The 16,690-nt window shown below is 34.8% G+C and overlaps 1 protein-coding gene across 2 annotated transcripts; it reads left to right on the top strand.

Annotated features, from left to right (window-relative positions):
* Nucleotides 1–2,966: 2,966 nt before the first annotated feature.
* On the top strand, nt 2,967–14,874 carry LOC105047687 (uncharacterized). Of its 2 annotated transcripts, none has more exons than XM_010926733.4 (7): nt 2,967–3,238; nt 3,348–3,543; nt 4,318–4,441; nt 4,892–5,250; nt 8,996–10,331; nt 14,219–14,418; nt 14,522–14,874. In XM_010926733.4, exons 1-7 carry the CDS (start codon nt 3,156–3,158, stop codon nt 14,594–14,596), a joined length of 2,373 nt encoding a protein of 790 aa, XP_010925035.1. In that variant the 5' UTR covers nt 2,967–3,155; the 3' UTR covers nt 14,597–14,874. The 2 variants fall into 2 exon arrangements, with proteins under 2 accessions (XP_010925035.1, XP_010925043.1); XM_010926741.3 differs by having other exon boundaries at nt 2,984–3,238; nt 3,357–3,543.
* Nucleotides 14,875–16,690: the final 1,816 nt, after the last annotated feature.

The raw sequence follows: 16,690 nt of genomic DNA, 5'->3' as shown, positions 1-16,690 counted from the left end.
TAAATGCAGAAGGAAGAAGTGAGTCGCTTCCCCCAATACATTTATTGATAGAAGCGTTAAAAAGAGATGTACATTGATAGATTGTACTCTAGACAACGCTTCTACAACTACCACATGTTCGCCCTCTCTTAAAGACCATATGGAGAGTACGAATGACAACCATCCTATTAATCTATTTCAACTATATTTTTTCGAACTTCTATAAAATTTTTGTATGTATATCCTTTTAAACATTCAAATTTATATGAATATTTTTTTAAAATTAATATTTACATATATATCCTTATAAAATATTTGATTTATATGTATATTCTTCTTTTTTTTATTTGTTTTATATATACCCACATCATCTAATGCCGTTAAAAAATTAACAATTTAAAATTTAAATAACTGAAATACTCTTATGGGTAGATATGCAAAAAAAAAATTATAAGAGTATATATGTAATTAGCAATTTACAAGGGTATATAAATAAATATTAATTTTGAAAGGATATTCATGTAAATTTTGACATTTAGGAGAGTATATAGGCAAAAACTTTTAATTTATTTTTTTCTATTATATGTTATTTTAATGAGTTGGAAAGAATTTAAACACGTTAATTAATGTCATAGTAAGAGTGATTCAAATACATTAATTTTTATCTATTGCTTCTTTGTTGGTGTTTATAGTAGGGACAGTTCACTTGTTTAAAGATTTTATTCATCTATTATCATTATTCTCAAAAGCAATAGCTGAGATATCAATCCTTAATATAGCTGGACACTCAATTTCATTCTTGTCTTTGGTTCTTCTTTTGGTCGTCCACTCGAACCTCCTCTATTGGAGCTACTTCACCTCTACTTTGGTCTTGGCTACCTAGTATTGATTGAGAAAATTGTATATCATTAGCTTCTTTTGTGACAAATAAGAAGTACTCCATCAAATCTTTATATTTTTCAAATAAACTCATTAGTTTATGATATGTATCTAGACTTATATAAGACTTAGATGATAAATGTCTAACGACAGACCAAATCTTTATGGTCTCTTTAAGCTTCAAATTGAATATGTACACTATATCATCATATAGATCCATATAAGAATAGTGATCAACATCAACTAACCAATTTTTTTGTTTCCCAAAATAATATTTTATTCTTGTAGAATTCTTAATCTTCTTAAAATAACCTCCAAATTTCATCTTCAATTTGAAAAGCGATTGCTCCATTTTAATAAGCCTAGACATGGAATAAGCAACTATTCATGATAAATCATATACGAGATCAAAATTAATATGATATAAAAATAAAAATAAAAATCATATCCAACAAAGAAATAATAGATAAAAATTAATGTACTTGAATCACCCTTACTATGACATTAATTAATGTGTTTAAATTCTTTCCATCTCATTAAAATAACATACAATAGAAAAAAATCAAATTAAAAGTTTTTGCCTGTATATCCTCCTAAACGTCAAAATTTGCATGAATATCCTTTCAAAATTAATATTTATTTGTATACTCTCATAAATTGCTAATTGCATATATATTCTTTTTTTTTTTTTTGCATAAATATCCATAAGGGTATTGCAGTCATTTAAATTTTAAACCGTTAATTTTTTTAACCGCATTAGATGACATGGGTATATATATATAAAATAAAGAAAAAGAAGAGTATACATGCAAATCAAGTATTTTATAAGGATATACATGCAAATATCAATTTTGAAAAGGTATCCACGCAAATTTGAATGTTTAGAAGGATATACATGCAAAAATTCTAACTCCTATTCAAGAATCACACATGCAAATTGTACATTTAGCTATCTAATATATATTATAAAAATAAAAAATAAGATAAAATTTATAAATCATTAGGATTATCCACATAAGCAACCATTTTTTATCTGTAAAGAAATATTGAAATATTACCGACTCAACTTCTCAAATGAGTTTTGTTATACTATCAGGACAGATCACTCATTCACATTAAATTATGTTATTAATGCATAATATTATTATATTTTTATAATTGAAATATATGTATATAGATAGTTGAAAATATGAAGTGATTTTAAAAATTTGAATGAATATTATTTTATTATTTAAATATAATTTTTTTTAATCTAATTAAATCTGAAAAAAAAATTTCATACATATGACCCCACGCAAATCTTCAATTAGTTTTGTATATAAATAATAATATTTTATCTTTTCACTGTGCTATTTTTGGTAATTCTATTTACATGGATTTCAATGTAAAGAAATATATCATATCCGAAGAATCATTATCAGGATAGAGTAAGCAATTATGACTATTATGCAGCACTATTACGATTCATGATAATGCATGTAGAGTTGGAGCCATATTATCTGATTTTTATTTTTTTAATTCAAAACAATATTTGGATATCATGGCACTATATAATAGAGGTGCTCAAAACTAATATATATAATCTCTCTGTGCTTCAATTTTTCTTCTTAGAGTGCACAAATATTAAGCACCCAAAGACACTATTTGACAATACGATAATTACAACAAACCTATCACCATTTTTGATAACTATATAAAGTAAATTGAATTTGAATAATGTTTTTTATAAATTTTCTTTCTATATCTAATCAGCGAATTACATCTACAAGAGTTGGGCATCGAACCAGCAACATACATTGATGGATGGACAACGATCACATGATACGTCGGGTTCATAATGAAAGGCTGAAGCTGTTATCACGTTCGGATGTCCGTTACACCAAAACCATGCTTCGAAGCCCATTCTGGTCCCATCCGGGTCGTACCGGATCCGCACTCAATGCGGTCCAATTTGATATTGAGAACTTACCAGGTTCCGTTCGCTGAAGCCGCCGTCCGCTGGTACGACGCGTACCAGCGATCAGACGTTTCAATTCTCCCCGGACGCTGATCCCATAAACGAATCCATGACTGCCACGTAGTCGCGCACGATAGATTAACAGGACCCTCGATCAAGGACACATTAGCGAGGTTCAGCCAACCTAAACGCAAAGGAGAGTTCTCCAAAGCCTCTAATGGCGGTTCGGAGCGCCTGAAGGCGAACAAGGAGTGCTCGCCCCCACCATTTCTCGAGCTCGAGGCGGCGGACAGCTCGATCGATCTCTCGATACTCGGGAAGACAATTTCAAGGGGAAAGAATGGCGGGCGATTCCGAGAAGCGGCTCCAGAAGGTCTTGGACAGGCTCTACCAGTATCCCAGGCCGAAGCCCTCTCCCTCCAGGTTCTCCTCCGAAACTATAGAAAATCTAGGGTTTTGATCGTCTTTTTTCTTTGTTTTCTTGGATCTTCAACGTATTTTAGCCGAATCGCTTTCATTTTTGATGTGGTAGTGGGATCAGTTCGGTGGATAGAGGGAAGAGGCTGGATTCGGGGTCGAGAGCAGGCCTTGGCGAGCGGCTGAGGCTTCCGACCGTGGCTTCGATGGGAGTACTTGGGCCAACTCCTCCGTGCCGGCCGTGGGATCGAGGGGATTTGATGAGGAGGCTGGCTACGTTCAAGGCCATGACCTGGTTCGGAAAACCGAAGGTTTGAATCGTCTCCCTATTGGCCCAATACAATAGAAGAAGTAGAAGAAGAAGAAAAAAGATCGTCTTTTTTTTATTATAGTGGGTAAGTTTAGGCTTTTAGATGCTAAAGGTTTGCTTTGCGAATCAGGCATCTGAGTGTTACGATTGTTTGTTAATCGGGTAGACTTATAGAGCAAGAATACAGAATTAATGAGGGTTTCTGGTGACAAAGAAAATCAAGTATTGCCATTTGTGAATTAATTTCATGAGAGAAAGGAAGATATTTTAGGTATAAGGCGAACTGATGGTGATACAGTGGAATAGACATGTTTAAGAATCGCGAGCGTAGAATTAGCATTTTTGATTTCTGAGGTTACCTTTTTTTTGGTCCCCAGCGAATGTGATGATTTTACAAACAAGAGCTGGTTACCTTTTTTTTGGTCCCCAGCGAATGTGATGATTTTACAAACAAGAGTTGTATTGCAATTCAAATATTCCGTGTGTATTTATTTATTGAAGTTCAGCCTGAACTCTTCTTGAATTTGTAAAATAATATCATGCTGGTATGATGATTTAAAGTTTTGGGACATGGCAACAATTAAATCTATAGTTTTTCCAGGTATTTAGGCATTGTATTCTTGAATTGAGAGTACTATAGAAGTGTAGAATTCTAGCATTGACTTTTGCAGGATATTTTTCATCTTTTATGCACATATATGAAAAAGTAATCTTTACATGCTCGTTGATTGTTTTGTGAGGGGATGTTATTATTATTATTTTACATTGTACCCAGGTGATCAGTCCTGTCAATTGTGCAAGGAGGGGTTGGATTAATGTAGAGATGGATGTTATAGCATGTGAAGCATGTGGAACACGACTTCTTTTTTCTACTCCATCTTCTTGGACAATGCAACAAGGTCTGTTGTGCATTCTATATTATCTTTACCTTAAGAACAAGCATGGAAGTTCTAATCATTGCCTGCTTGCAAGGATTATGCTAACGAGCCCCGTAGTTACAAGAAATTCCATGTTTTTCTGGCCAACTTTAAATTAGCCAGTTGTCACATGGACGAGCCATAGCTGAAATTTATTGTAATTAAATGTGACCAAGTCTTTTCTTCAAGTTTCACTAATAGCCAATGGCTTATCTCAAGAATTATACAGTACAATATTTTTATAATCTTGTTAGTTGGATGTCTATTATTCGTTCTATTGGTTATTATCGGTATAAAGATATTGGATGCTATAGATGCTTCGAGTTGATTTTTGACTTGTGGATTTCGATATAATTCTGATCCTATTGTAAACATGTTGTATTTCTTTACCTATACTACTCTTATTCTAAAACCATATATCCCTTATTGCAGTTGAAAAGGCTGCGGCTGTATTAAGCTTAAAGCTCGACAATGGACACAAACTGCTATGTCCATGGATTGACAATGCATGTGATGAAACATTGGCACTGTTTCCTCCAACACCTCCTTCAGCGCTTGTTGGGAGTTACAATGAACGTTCTTCTACACTCCTACATCTCTCAGCCCTTCCTATAATTTCTTCCTCTGCCATTGATTACATGAAGATGAAGAGCCCTCAGCTAGAAGAATTCTTGACAGAGCCTTCTCATGCATCAATCGTCCTAAAAAATGGCATTAGGCTTACAGTTGGTCCTGAAAGCAAAGATTGGGAGAGTGCGTTGGATGCTGGTAATTCTGATCTATATTATGAGGTATAACATGCTTATGCTACTAAGTTACTAACATTATAATAATTGGTTGCTTGACATTATCCTTGAAGACACTCATGCTGGTTGAGGAAATAAACTGCAAGTTGTGCATGCTTCAAAAAGATCATTGCAACTAAATGCAACTTCCCCTCACCACCCTACAGCCCAAATTCAATTAACTGGCTGTGTATGATAAAGATCATGATGTTGCCTTGAAATGGTGAAAACCACTTGACAACAAAGTAATTTCCTGTCTTTTTCTTTTTCTGAACCCTATTTATTTTTAAACTAGAAATTTCTTCTTTGTTAGCCAGAGACATCTTATGCTACTTAGGTGGAATGTTTTTGGGTGGTGTTCTGTAAAGAGTGGTAGGCAATCTGTAGAGGAACAGAAGAGTTTTGATTGGGGGCATAGGGCTCAGGAGGGAAATAAAATTTATTAAAGATTTGAGATCTTTGTTATCTAGGAATTTAATTGTTCCAAATTGTATCGGATAAATCTGATGTTTGTTGTTATATTCAGAGATTTTGACTAAGCTAGGTTCAAACTACTAGTTCGGTGCACTAGGCCACTAGCCTGATTGGATGTTATTTGGTTGCTGGGGAACTTCATCGTTGTGTATTTTACAAACCAATGATCCACTCAGAAAATGGCAATTTCCTCACATCAAGATTTTTCTCTTTGAATTGATCAGGGTGTGATTCCCTTACTTCTTTGAAGGAAAATATTATAGTTAATTCTTTAACTTTTGTGCATAAAATTTTTGTTTATATAAAAACAAAAAATGTTATTTTGAAAACCTTTTCATGTGAAACATTGTAATTCAATCAGGATTCATCTCTTATTGCATATACAGATATGGGAGGATATGAAATTTGGAGTAATTCTAGGTATATCTGATGCTGTCTTTATGGTAAATCCAGAACTATTTTAGGTACAATACAAAATACCACCACATAAATATCAGTTCCAAGTTCCAACTGAATTATTGATTAAACATCAGAGCATAACTCTGGTACTACTGTTGCTCCTATACCAAGTTTAACAATATAACCATCTCCTGCACACCGCTTTTAGATTACACTTGCCCATGAAGTATCAAGAAACATACTTCATATTTCCACTATCATTAGCCACTTGATTGTATGTTTATTTCCTAATTTCTGATTTTAGAAATTGAAATAGTAATTGAGACCTAAAAGATGTTTTGTTAAGCCTTTTTTTAAAATCTAATAAAAAGAAAATTCTTTAGAAGGAGAATTTTTGGTTCCTAATAATTTTGTTTTATATTTTTTTCCTATGAAGCTTCCACAACCACCAAATCTGTTTTTGTTAATTTATGTTTCTGAACTTACGAAACAGTTAGTACCAAATCGTTCCCTGTTTTCAAAAATGGTGAACGAGGTTTGTAACCTGTTTTAATAAAATTAGAAAGCTGACAGTGTTGCAAAATGGGCGCTAGAGTGCTTCACCAACCACATGCCTGTCCTCTAACTGTAATATTTTAGTGATTGTCTACTATTGCTCTGTTGCACAACAAGTGTTGCAAGCCATATACCAAAGTTGAGATTGTTGTACTCCACTCCTGCATCACGTATAGCATTGTATTATCCTCTTCATTAGCATTTCATAATGTGTTTCTCTTAATACACTCTTTGGTATAGTTTATTTATCCTTTTGGTTGTGAAGAGTCTATGTCTAGTATCCAGAAGGAGATGGATGCAAGAGTACTTACCATCCTTCATTGAATTCTTCGAAAATCTCTTTCTATTTAACTGCAAGAACATCTTTGGATTCGAATATGCATCTGTTTACTATCTACCATCTTTTAAAAGAAAGTTGCAGTACTTAATATTTGGATGATTGGGTGCATGTGATAGGAAGAAACACAAATTTAGAACTTGATTCAGCCAATTGATTGTGGTGATCAGCCAAACTTCTGGTTATCTCTTTGGCGCCAGCAAGTATATACGAATCACTGATTTTATTGGAGTTTTATAGTTTCTTGGACTCGCATCAATCTGTACCTAGTAATTTGATCTTGAAAATCCCCTCTTGATATTGCCAATGCAGACTGCATCCACCATTATTACTTAAGCATTGTCAACCATATCATTTCTAAACTTTATATTATGCTATCACTACTGGTTTAAGATGGCATTTTATTTCTTGGAACTGAATGGTGATGTTTTCTCGAAGTTTTTAAATGTACATCTGAGCATATTATGTGGAAAAATTGCCATAAACTGCAACTGCTTGAGTTGAAAAATTATTGGTTAAAGTCTGAAGGTTTATCTTCTTTCTTTAGAATTTCAAGAGACTTGCATATGAGCATCTCCTTCTCCTTGTCTAATAATATACGAGCTTCATGGCAAATCTGTGGAGTGTGCTCCAAATTTAAATGACATAGGAAGTTGTGGATTACTTGTGCTACCACTACCACAGAGATCCCATCAAAGTAGCATCTGGTTCATGTTTTCTGTTTCCTCCTTGTTTAATTTCTTTCATCTACTTATTGTGATCTTTGAACCTTTCGATTGTCTGCAATCTGCATAAATCTAGTATAACTACTTTGTATGTTCTCACACTTTAGATCGCTCATGAATTGCAAAAGTTTGTGTATGGTGAAATAGAACCTTCACTTTACATATGTTACATGTCAACACAACCAATTACAAGTGGACGTACTGTGAGGCTTTATGAGCTCAAGGTATCAATTGTGTTCATGCATGTGTGTAACCAAAGTAAGATGCTAAATCTGTTCAGCATTTCTAAATTGATAGACTTGGAGATTTGAAACAGATAATCCTTTTACAGGTCCAAGCTTGCTACTCATTCTACAAAATACAAATATCCTAGTCCTTCAAAATTATGTAAGAAACAAAATCAACATATTGACACACCTCAAGGTTGCTGCTGATGATTCTGAAGGAATGAAGCTTTCTTAAGGTTGACTAAATTAATTAGAATAAATTCTGATATTGGTTATTCCTATAACCATGCTTCTAACACTCATTGCATTTTTTGTCATTAGTGCTGAGCAAGCCTCTCCATACTCTTGTACTGAATTCAGGAAAACATTTGACAAATGTTTTTTTACCAAATAAAGAATGCTTGTTTGTTTGCTGTCGACTTCTTTAATAGCTCTGTCTAGATCATTGAGATCATATATCCTCAAGAGTGAAGAATTGAGCATAATATTCTTTGCTATTCTAATATTAGATTTTTCAGGGTGTGCTCTACAAACCTTTTTCAGGATGTACTTCATGATAACCAGATTTTTATGTTTCAGTTCCATGCTGTACCAGTTCCCCTGCACAGCTACAGCATGTTTGGCATGAAGGGAATTATAGGCAATTCATTGTTAATAATATTGTGATTAACATGAAGTTGTATTAGGATTCTGTCTAATGGAATGCTTATATGGCAGGACCATGGATGCTTACTGTTTCTCATTAACCAAAACATTAGGTGAGAGCGATTCCTAAAGGCTAGATAACTACAATTTGCATGGGTTGTCATTCTTCCTTATGGAGTGCAGGTTTAGTTTACTTATATATACTCATGTTGTTATTCTTCTAACAATTAATGACTGGAAATATGCTTTTCAAGTGTTTTCTGGATTTCTCAATAGTAATTGTGTTATGCCATGTCATGATATAGTTTTACATAACCTTTGGAAACACATGTTGCTCGTTCTTTAGTTTTTAATACTTCCAAAGGTAACAGTTGGTCTATAAATTGTAGGCACTGAAAATTGTAAGTTTATGTGGATGGGAACCTCGACTGCTTCCTTATGCTGTTGAAAGTGAGGACAGATCTAGTTCGTTTGGCAAAGGTGCCTCTACATCTGAAACATCAGAACATATACTTCGTGAACAAAAAGAAGGCATCAAAATTCGCTCGTCAAATGGGCAGGGTGAAGCTGAGAGGGGAGAACATATCAACCCTACTTTTGGTGATTACCAATATGATCCCGCATCTGTTGTCTTAGACTGCGGATTTTGTGGAGCACGTGTGGCATTATGGGCTTTAACAATGACACAGCGCCCTTTGGAAATTTTTAGTGTGGTTGCAGATTCATGCAGCCAAAATGAGCCAGCCACTATTGATGCAGACCTAGTCAGCAGAATACAAGCTCCAAGGACGGAAAATTTGGGCTTGGGAATTTACAATTCAAACAAAGGAGTCAGTGATACTGGTTATAGTATTTCATCAGCCAAAGAAAGACATCTGGGCTTAAATTTTTCGATTGCAGGTGGTCCTCCACCAACTAGACAAAACTATAGACCAAGAGTTTCTTTCCCCATTGTTAGCCGGCATTTAAGAGCTGAACTCAGTGTTAGCAAAAATCATGCATCATTTAAAGATTCAAGCGGGAGTCAAACACATACTCAGCATTCCTCACAACATGATGATCTATTGCAGCATCAAAAAGATACTGATGGCGGTCTTGTTATTCCAGAAGGTGCAAGTTCACTAAAGCGTAAAAGAAGTGAAAATGAACTCAGCAGTGATGTCAATTTTCAGTCCCATCCTAAAGGGGAGATACAGGGGGGTGGCAATACCTCCTTTGAAGGTCACCACAGTGAGCAAGGAGCTTGCTCATTGCATAAAAATAGCAACATTGAAAATCTGCAAGATGCCATTCAACATGCGCCAGAAGTTCTGCAACGAACCGATATTGATTATAAAGATAAAGGAGAGGTGCCTCCTGAAAAAAACGAAGCTGATAGTAGTGTTAAAGTTGGAGAAGGCATATTTACGACACAAAAGGATGCCGAACCCTGTGGGAACAACTTAATGATGGAATCAGAAGATGTCTGTAACCAAAATCGCAATGGTGTTTCAATATTAGATTCAGTATGTTATGGAGAAGCTTCTGAAACCAATCATGATGATTCTTCTAATATTGCATCTTGTTCATCTACTAAGGCAGCTCTGTCAAGTCACCATAATATAAATTCAGGAAAAGGTGGCAAGGATTCTGATCTCCAAAGCATTAAGGATGCAAAGGCAATAAATCAAAAGGCCAATGGATTGATGAATATCAGCAGTAAAGCAGATGCAAACCATGCACCAGGTAAGGATTCTTTTACTCCGTTTTTTTTCCTTTTTTTCAAATTCAAGGTCATGTTTCATTTTAGTTCCAAGCTTCTAATAAGGAGATTCATTCAAATTAGTCGTTTCCATCAGCCGTGTCTGCATTTCTTTTCAATTATCCAACAGGACCGATTCTTTGTGGTACATGAGCTACAACTTTGCAAGTTATCAACTCTACTCTTCTTTTCAATTATCAACTCTACAACTTTGCAAATTATCAACTCTTCATTTCTTTTCAATTATCCAACAGGACCGATTCTTTGTGGCACATGAGCTACAACTTTGCAAATTATCAACTCTATTCTTCTCACCATCATTTAGGTTCTTTTGTGTCACACAATACCCAACAGCATTTTCTTGGCTGCCACTACAGGACCATTTAATGATACCCTCCTTGTTGCTCTAAGTAGGCCCTTTCATATGTCATCTGATTGAGACAAAAAGAATTAAGTTCATATTGCTTGTGATTGTATTCTTTTACATTGGATAACTAATAAACATTTTTTTTTTCTTTTGATGCACTGAGTTATTGTACTTAGTGCACTAACCACATGCACATTGCACCAAAATATTTAAAAAACTAAAGAAGTTCATGCAGCAAGTTTTTGTCAGTTCATGCATTTCTTTTAGTTCGTGTCAAACTTGAGTGAGGATGAATTATATATTATGTGAAGTAATTTTCTAGAGTTGTGCTGTACTTGCATGCTAATTAAACAAATGGTGAGAGTTGATATAAATCCATGCCAGCTGCAGCTTTTTAGTTTTCATGGCTGGTTGGTCTTTTGCCCATAATTTTCTTACCTTGGAATTTGTCACCTATTAGTAGTGTTCTGATATGCTAGTCTGAGAGCTCAATGCAAAACATTCTAAAGCATTGAATAGATCATAACATGATCCATTAATTCCAAGCCATATAGAGGAATATAAAGCTTATTTAACCTTAAGGGTCAAGTTATGATTTTACAACTTGTCTTTGCGATTGTTTAATAGATTTTTTATTCTTCTATTGCCTCAATCTCTTACTTATCTTTAAAAAAATAACAAAAATAAAAACCAAATGATTCAATTATGCTTTGTAAACCGATTTTGGTTTACATGATTGATGTATTCATATTTCTGATGGGTTTTGAAGAAGTCCTTGTTTTCATTTTTCATCCATTTGCTTTAGAGTAATAAAAATATATTTCGGAGGTGCTTCTGTTAGGTGATTTTTCACTTTATGGTGGGTTTAAAATTCATCAAGCTGAATTGCAGCTTATGATTTAAATGACTCTTGAAATAAATTTCAATAAAATATTAACAAAATTTGAAAAAAAAAGGGGATGAACTCCTGAGCAAATAATCCTTGTGTCTTGGCCACCAAGCCAGCATTGACACTTCAGGGAATACAGTGTCCATACTTGTGCATAATATTTCACCAAACATCTGTCAACATGAATAATCAGCTTTTGTAATTTCAGTGTCATACTTATGTTTTCTGTTCTAATCGGGGTGAAATCCTCTTCCACTTAAGCTTCAAAATCTTTTCACCACATTTTTGGAGATACCAAGTAAGTCATAAATAACTATCTAGGTCATTGATGTAAATAAAATTTTGTTTCTTTTTTCTTTTAATATTTCTGCTTTTTTAGCCCAGACAGCATCCTGTGATAGAGCTTCAAATACTTCTCAACCAATTCTGTATTGGAGGTCTTTAGTTTCCCTTGTCAAAAAGCCAACCATAAGCATGACCAACATGTCTTTCTACATTGCACATGATTGGCTTTATGGATGCCTCATATATCATTCCTATGGAGAGATATCTTTTGTCAACTAGAGTTACAAATGGGTGGATTGTGACCATAGGAAAAATTCTGAGGATTCAAGGAAATATACCTCCTGTGCATACCTCTTCTTGTTCTCTTACCTTGGACTCTCTCACCTTGGAGTCACTTAAAAAAAGAGGAGGAGAAGAAGAAGAAATCCCAAGAATTGCTAACTTCTCGAATAACATTATATAAAATTGATTTATCCTTCAACATATGGTGTACATTTGATCAATGAAAATCCTATGCAAGAATTCTGCAATCTTTATGTGGATTTCCATGATGATGACATGACAAAATCTGGTAGTCAAGGATATAATTCAATGGAGGTCCTTGAGATCTTGTGGATAGTGAATCTTCATTGGTACTATCAAATCCATATGGTTTTCCTGTTGATATCTCTTCCAGAGAATCTTAACAGGCTCGCTATTTTTTAAGGAATTCACACATTGAGGGGATTGCCACATGCTATTGCTATTATCTTTTGTGGTCGTTGATCAATGCATGAAGAGGTTTTATCAATCTATTATTGTTTTTAATTGTCTTCTTCTGAACACGACACGGAGAATGTGTGTTATTGGGGGGACAAGCTTCTGTGCTGCGAGAATGTAGGATGCATATTAGTGAGCAGTTCATGAGCTAGAAGCATGCAAAAGACAAGAAGCAATGGCAAGAATTGTCCTCCAAGAGCAGCAGTTGTTCAGATGCTTCACCTGTTAAAATACCTGGTATGTCAGAAATTAGAGCAGAGCCATTGGATAGCATTTAAATTAGCATCCTGACGCATTAAGAATCACACAAATCAGAGTGCAGATGAAACTATCATGGCCTTCAGCCAGACAAGATATTTTGCAATTTAAAGGATTACAAAAGGTCACAATTCAATCACCTTTGCAAACCGTAGAAGCACCCATTACGAAAGTATAATATTTCTTTGTATTCTGCAAATCATTTTTAAGCTACCACCATCACTACTTTTTGGTGATGTTCAACTGGTTTAAGTAGCATATGCTGGGAATAGTTGGTGGTTTTTTAAGGTCTAAAAATAACTAAAATTAATTTTTAAGACTAATTTCTGGTTTAAGTTGGAATTTGCTTGTATTTTTAGGCAATAGGTATCTTTTGGGTCTTGAAGGTAGAGACTCTTGTTATTGAGTCTTATGATATAAAAGACAATTGAGCTGTGGCAGATTTTTTTGACACTATGCACTGGAGTACCACATCTTTCTACTCTCTAACCTTCAGCGTCTTTCCCTTTGATTTTATTTTTTCTTTATATCATAATTGGTACCAGGGCTTGTAGCACATCACTTTGTGGTTTTGCGTTACATCAATTTTATCATTCTCATCTCTAAATAATTACGATGTATATATTTCCTCCGGCTCTTAAAAATTGGTCTTCCAGCAGGACTCTGGCGCCATTAGTTTCTCCTAGCATAATCCCCAAGTATTTGTTAATATTTTTTTTTCCAATATTCATGTTCTTAAATTCTAGTGCTCCCTTTCCTTGAGCAAACATTTTTTTATTGCCATCGTGCATTGTTAGATTAATCTTAGTCATATATTGGTAGATTAATCTTAATCTAGTTATACCATCCATGAATTTCAGTTACTTGAATCTGGGTGTGATGTGTTTTCCTGATGCAAAGTTTCTTATATAATTTTAATGCCCGATATGTTAATGTTATTCAAACATGACCTAGGCATTTTTGTTCCAACAAATTTTGGGCATTGGTATGGTAACTACAATGCCCCCCTGCAGCTTGTTTTTAATTCATTTCATTAAGTTGAGAACTCGATATTAGGATGGTGAATTCAACAATACAAGAATCCATTGATGAAAAATATCCTACCTCGTGCACACTAGCCTTGTACCACTATCCTTGTACCAATCTAATCAGCAACTACTGCTGATCTCTTTGTTTCTTCTCTAGCTGGCTTATAGCGTTGGAGATATGAGTCTGTTGTACATTTGTGATACTTTGTATCTCATGAAAGAAATGGATGCTGACCTGTGCTTTTCCTTTTACCCTTTTTTTAAATTATCTGTTTGGTTATTCAGAAAAAAATCCAAAACTGGTGCACAGTAAAATCAACGAGTTTGATCCAATCAAGCAGCACAGGCCCTTCTGCCCCTGGATCACTCCTGATGAGGGAGTAACCATGCCTGGATGGAAACTGACGCTTTCAGCTTTAGTTCATCAAGTGAAAGATATTCCTAGCCACTTAAATTTGGAGAACCCTTCAGCTTTGCTCGACGAGGTAATCTCTCTCTCTCTCTCAATTTTTTTTAGATTGAATTCTGTTTGCTTCCCCGTCTGTCATCCAAAGCTGGTCTCTTGATTGGCACTCTTATGTGATGCAGGAAGATGATCCCATCGTTTCTGTCCGAAAGCTTTTTATGTCCCCATCACCCAAAAGATTGAAGAGCAGTCAGTAAACGCTTCAAAGATTTTGGCACTTTCTTTTGAACCATATGCATGAAACATGACCTACTAGCTTGGAGATTGTGATCAGCTACAGTTGCGTACCTGAAATATATGCAGAGCTTGTTGTTCTTCCTATTTACGCTTGAACAGGGATTTAAAATGTTCTTGATGATTGGAATGGATGTTCCATATAGGGAAATAAACATATGCAGCACCACACTCAAACTTGTTCTGTTTGGTGCTTTTATGAGATTGGAGAAAGTAATGCTTGGAGATACGGATTTTTCTATGTAGCGAACAAAAACCACAGCACTACATTCTGATATGACAAGCTGCATGGCTTCAGCAGGTCATAGATGGTGGTAACCTTCAGGAATGTGTTTTAAAGCCTTTTTAACTTCTATATTCTGTTACAAGAAGAAGAAGAATAAGAAGGCCTCGAGAGGCTGGGTACGGAATGAGAATCTTGAAGAAGAAAAAGAAGAGAACGGGACTGAAAATATTGATAAAAATAAAAAATTGTTAAGGAAATCCAAAATAATATTGAGATTAATAATTTCTTTTTTAAAAAGATGTCTGAGAAAGGTTGAGATCAAATCATCCTTAAAAATTATCTCTAGTCTAGCAAAACTATATATGAAGATAATGGTGGAATTTTCTGAGAGTGGTGCATTAATTCTTACCAGCTTCCATGATGAAGGATCAAGAATAGATGAGGATCCAAAATAGATATTCTTGTGGCAGAATTATGAAGTCCAGAGCAACTTAATCTGTTCGGTTAAACTAATTAAGCTAAAAAGGCCTAACTTGACCTGGTGTCGAAAAATAATAATCCGACAAAATTGTTAAAAGATGTCCAAAAAGAAGTTGAAACCAAGTCACCGATGCAAACTGTATATAATAAAATTGTGGTAGAATTTCCTAGAAGTAGTCGTGCCATTTTTTGCATATTTTCTTGCAAACTTCCACGTATGATAGGATTAAGAATACATGTTCTTGTGGTAGAATTAGAAGTCTGGACCGAGTAGAACTTATCAACCACTTAAGTAGAAGAAGAAGAAGAGGAAAAGGAAAATGAAAGGGAGGAGTTTTGGAAAAATGTCCGAACAAAGTTGAGGTCAAGCCTTATCAACTCTAAAACCTTACTGAGTGTATCTACTGAAATTATATCTGAAGATAATGGCAGGATTTTCGAAGAGCAGCCATGCTATCTTTTGTATGCAAGATTTATCGTATCGGTATCGGATCTTGTACCGGTAAAATTTTGTTTAATATTGGTACGCGATTCGGTACGGTACGATAATATCGATATATTTCGGTATGGCGTATCGGTACGAGATCGATATGGAGTGGTATAATATTCCGTGTTTGTATGAGTCCTTGCAAACTGCTACGTATAATAGGGTACAATAAAATTTGGAGTGGCTAAATCTATTCAATAAGCTTATAAAAGGAAATAAAAGAGAGGAGGAGAGGCTCAAATTGCCCTGGGGCCAAAAATATTGACCAAAAAAGCTTAGTAAAAAATATCCAAAATAAGATATTACGAATTATATCAAACAAAAAAATATATCTGAAGATGATGGTGAAATTTCCAAACAGTGGGCATGTTATCTTTTGCATTAGTCTTTTTTCTGATACAGAAAAGGAGGCTAGCTTAAATACAACACTTACAAAGGATGTTCCATATTCAAAACTGCGATGATGATGGATCAAGAATGGATATTCTTGTAGCAGAATTATGAAGTCTGGAGTAATTTTATCTGTTCAATAAGCTTACGGTCTAACTAAGCAGAAAAAAGAAGAGCAGGAGAGAGGAGGAGAAGAAGAACAAGGAGAAGGAGAGAGAGGAGGAGAAGAAGATCAAGCCACCTTTATAAACTATAACTAATGAAATTTTGTCTTAAGATAATGGCAGTTTGCTAAAATGTAGGCACGCTTTTGCATAATTCCTTGCAAACTATCATGTATGCTATGATTAAGAACATACATTCTTGTGATAGGATTATAGGATCGCATAGAGCTGAATCGGCAGAGGAGGGGGTGTTGGAGGGGCAAAACACTCACATTAAGGTTGGCCATAAAGATGGAAAATTGCATATCAG

Source organism: Elaeis guineensis, chromosome 2, assembly GCF_000442705.2.
Source record: "Elaeis guineensis isolate ETL-2024a chromosome 2, EG11, whole genome shotgun sequence".
NCBI classification, from domain to species: Eukaryota; Viridiplantae; Streptophyta; class Magnoliopsida; order Arecales; family Arecaceae; genus Elaeis; species Elaeis guineensis.
Note: the sequence above shows the minus strand (reverse complement) of the source record. Positions and strands in the feature narration are given on the sequence as shown.

Excerpts from the sequence above, each read along its gene's own strand:
- LOC105047687 (XM_010926733.4), top strand. The coding sequence starts at position 3,156 with ATGGCGGGCGATTCCGAGAAGCGGCTCCAGAAGGTCTTGGACAGGCTC. Across the intron at positions 3,239-3,347 it reads CCGAAGCCCTCTCCCTCCAG|TGGGATCAGTTCGGTGGATA; the intron begins GTTCTCCTCCGA and ends TTGATGTGGTAG. Across the intron at positions 4,442-4,891 it reads TTCTTGGACAATGCAACAAG|TTGAAAAGGCTGCGGCTGTA; the intron begins GTCTGTTGTGCA and ends CCCTTATTGCAG.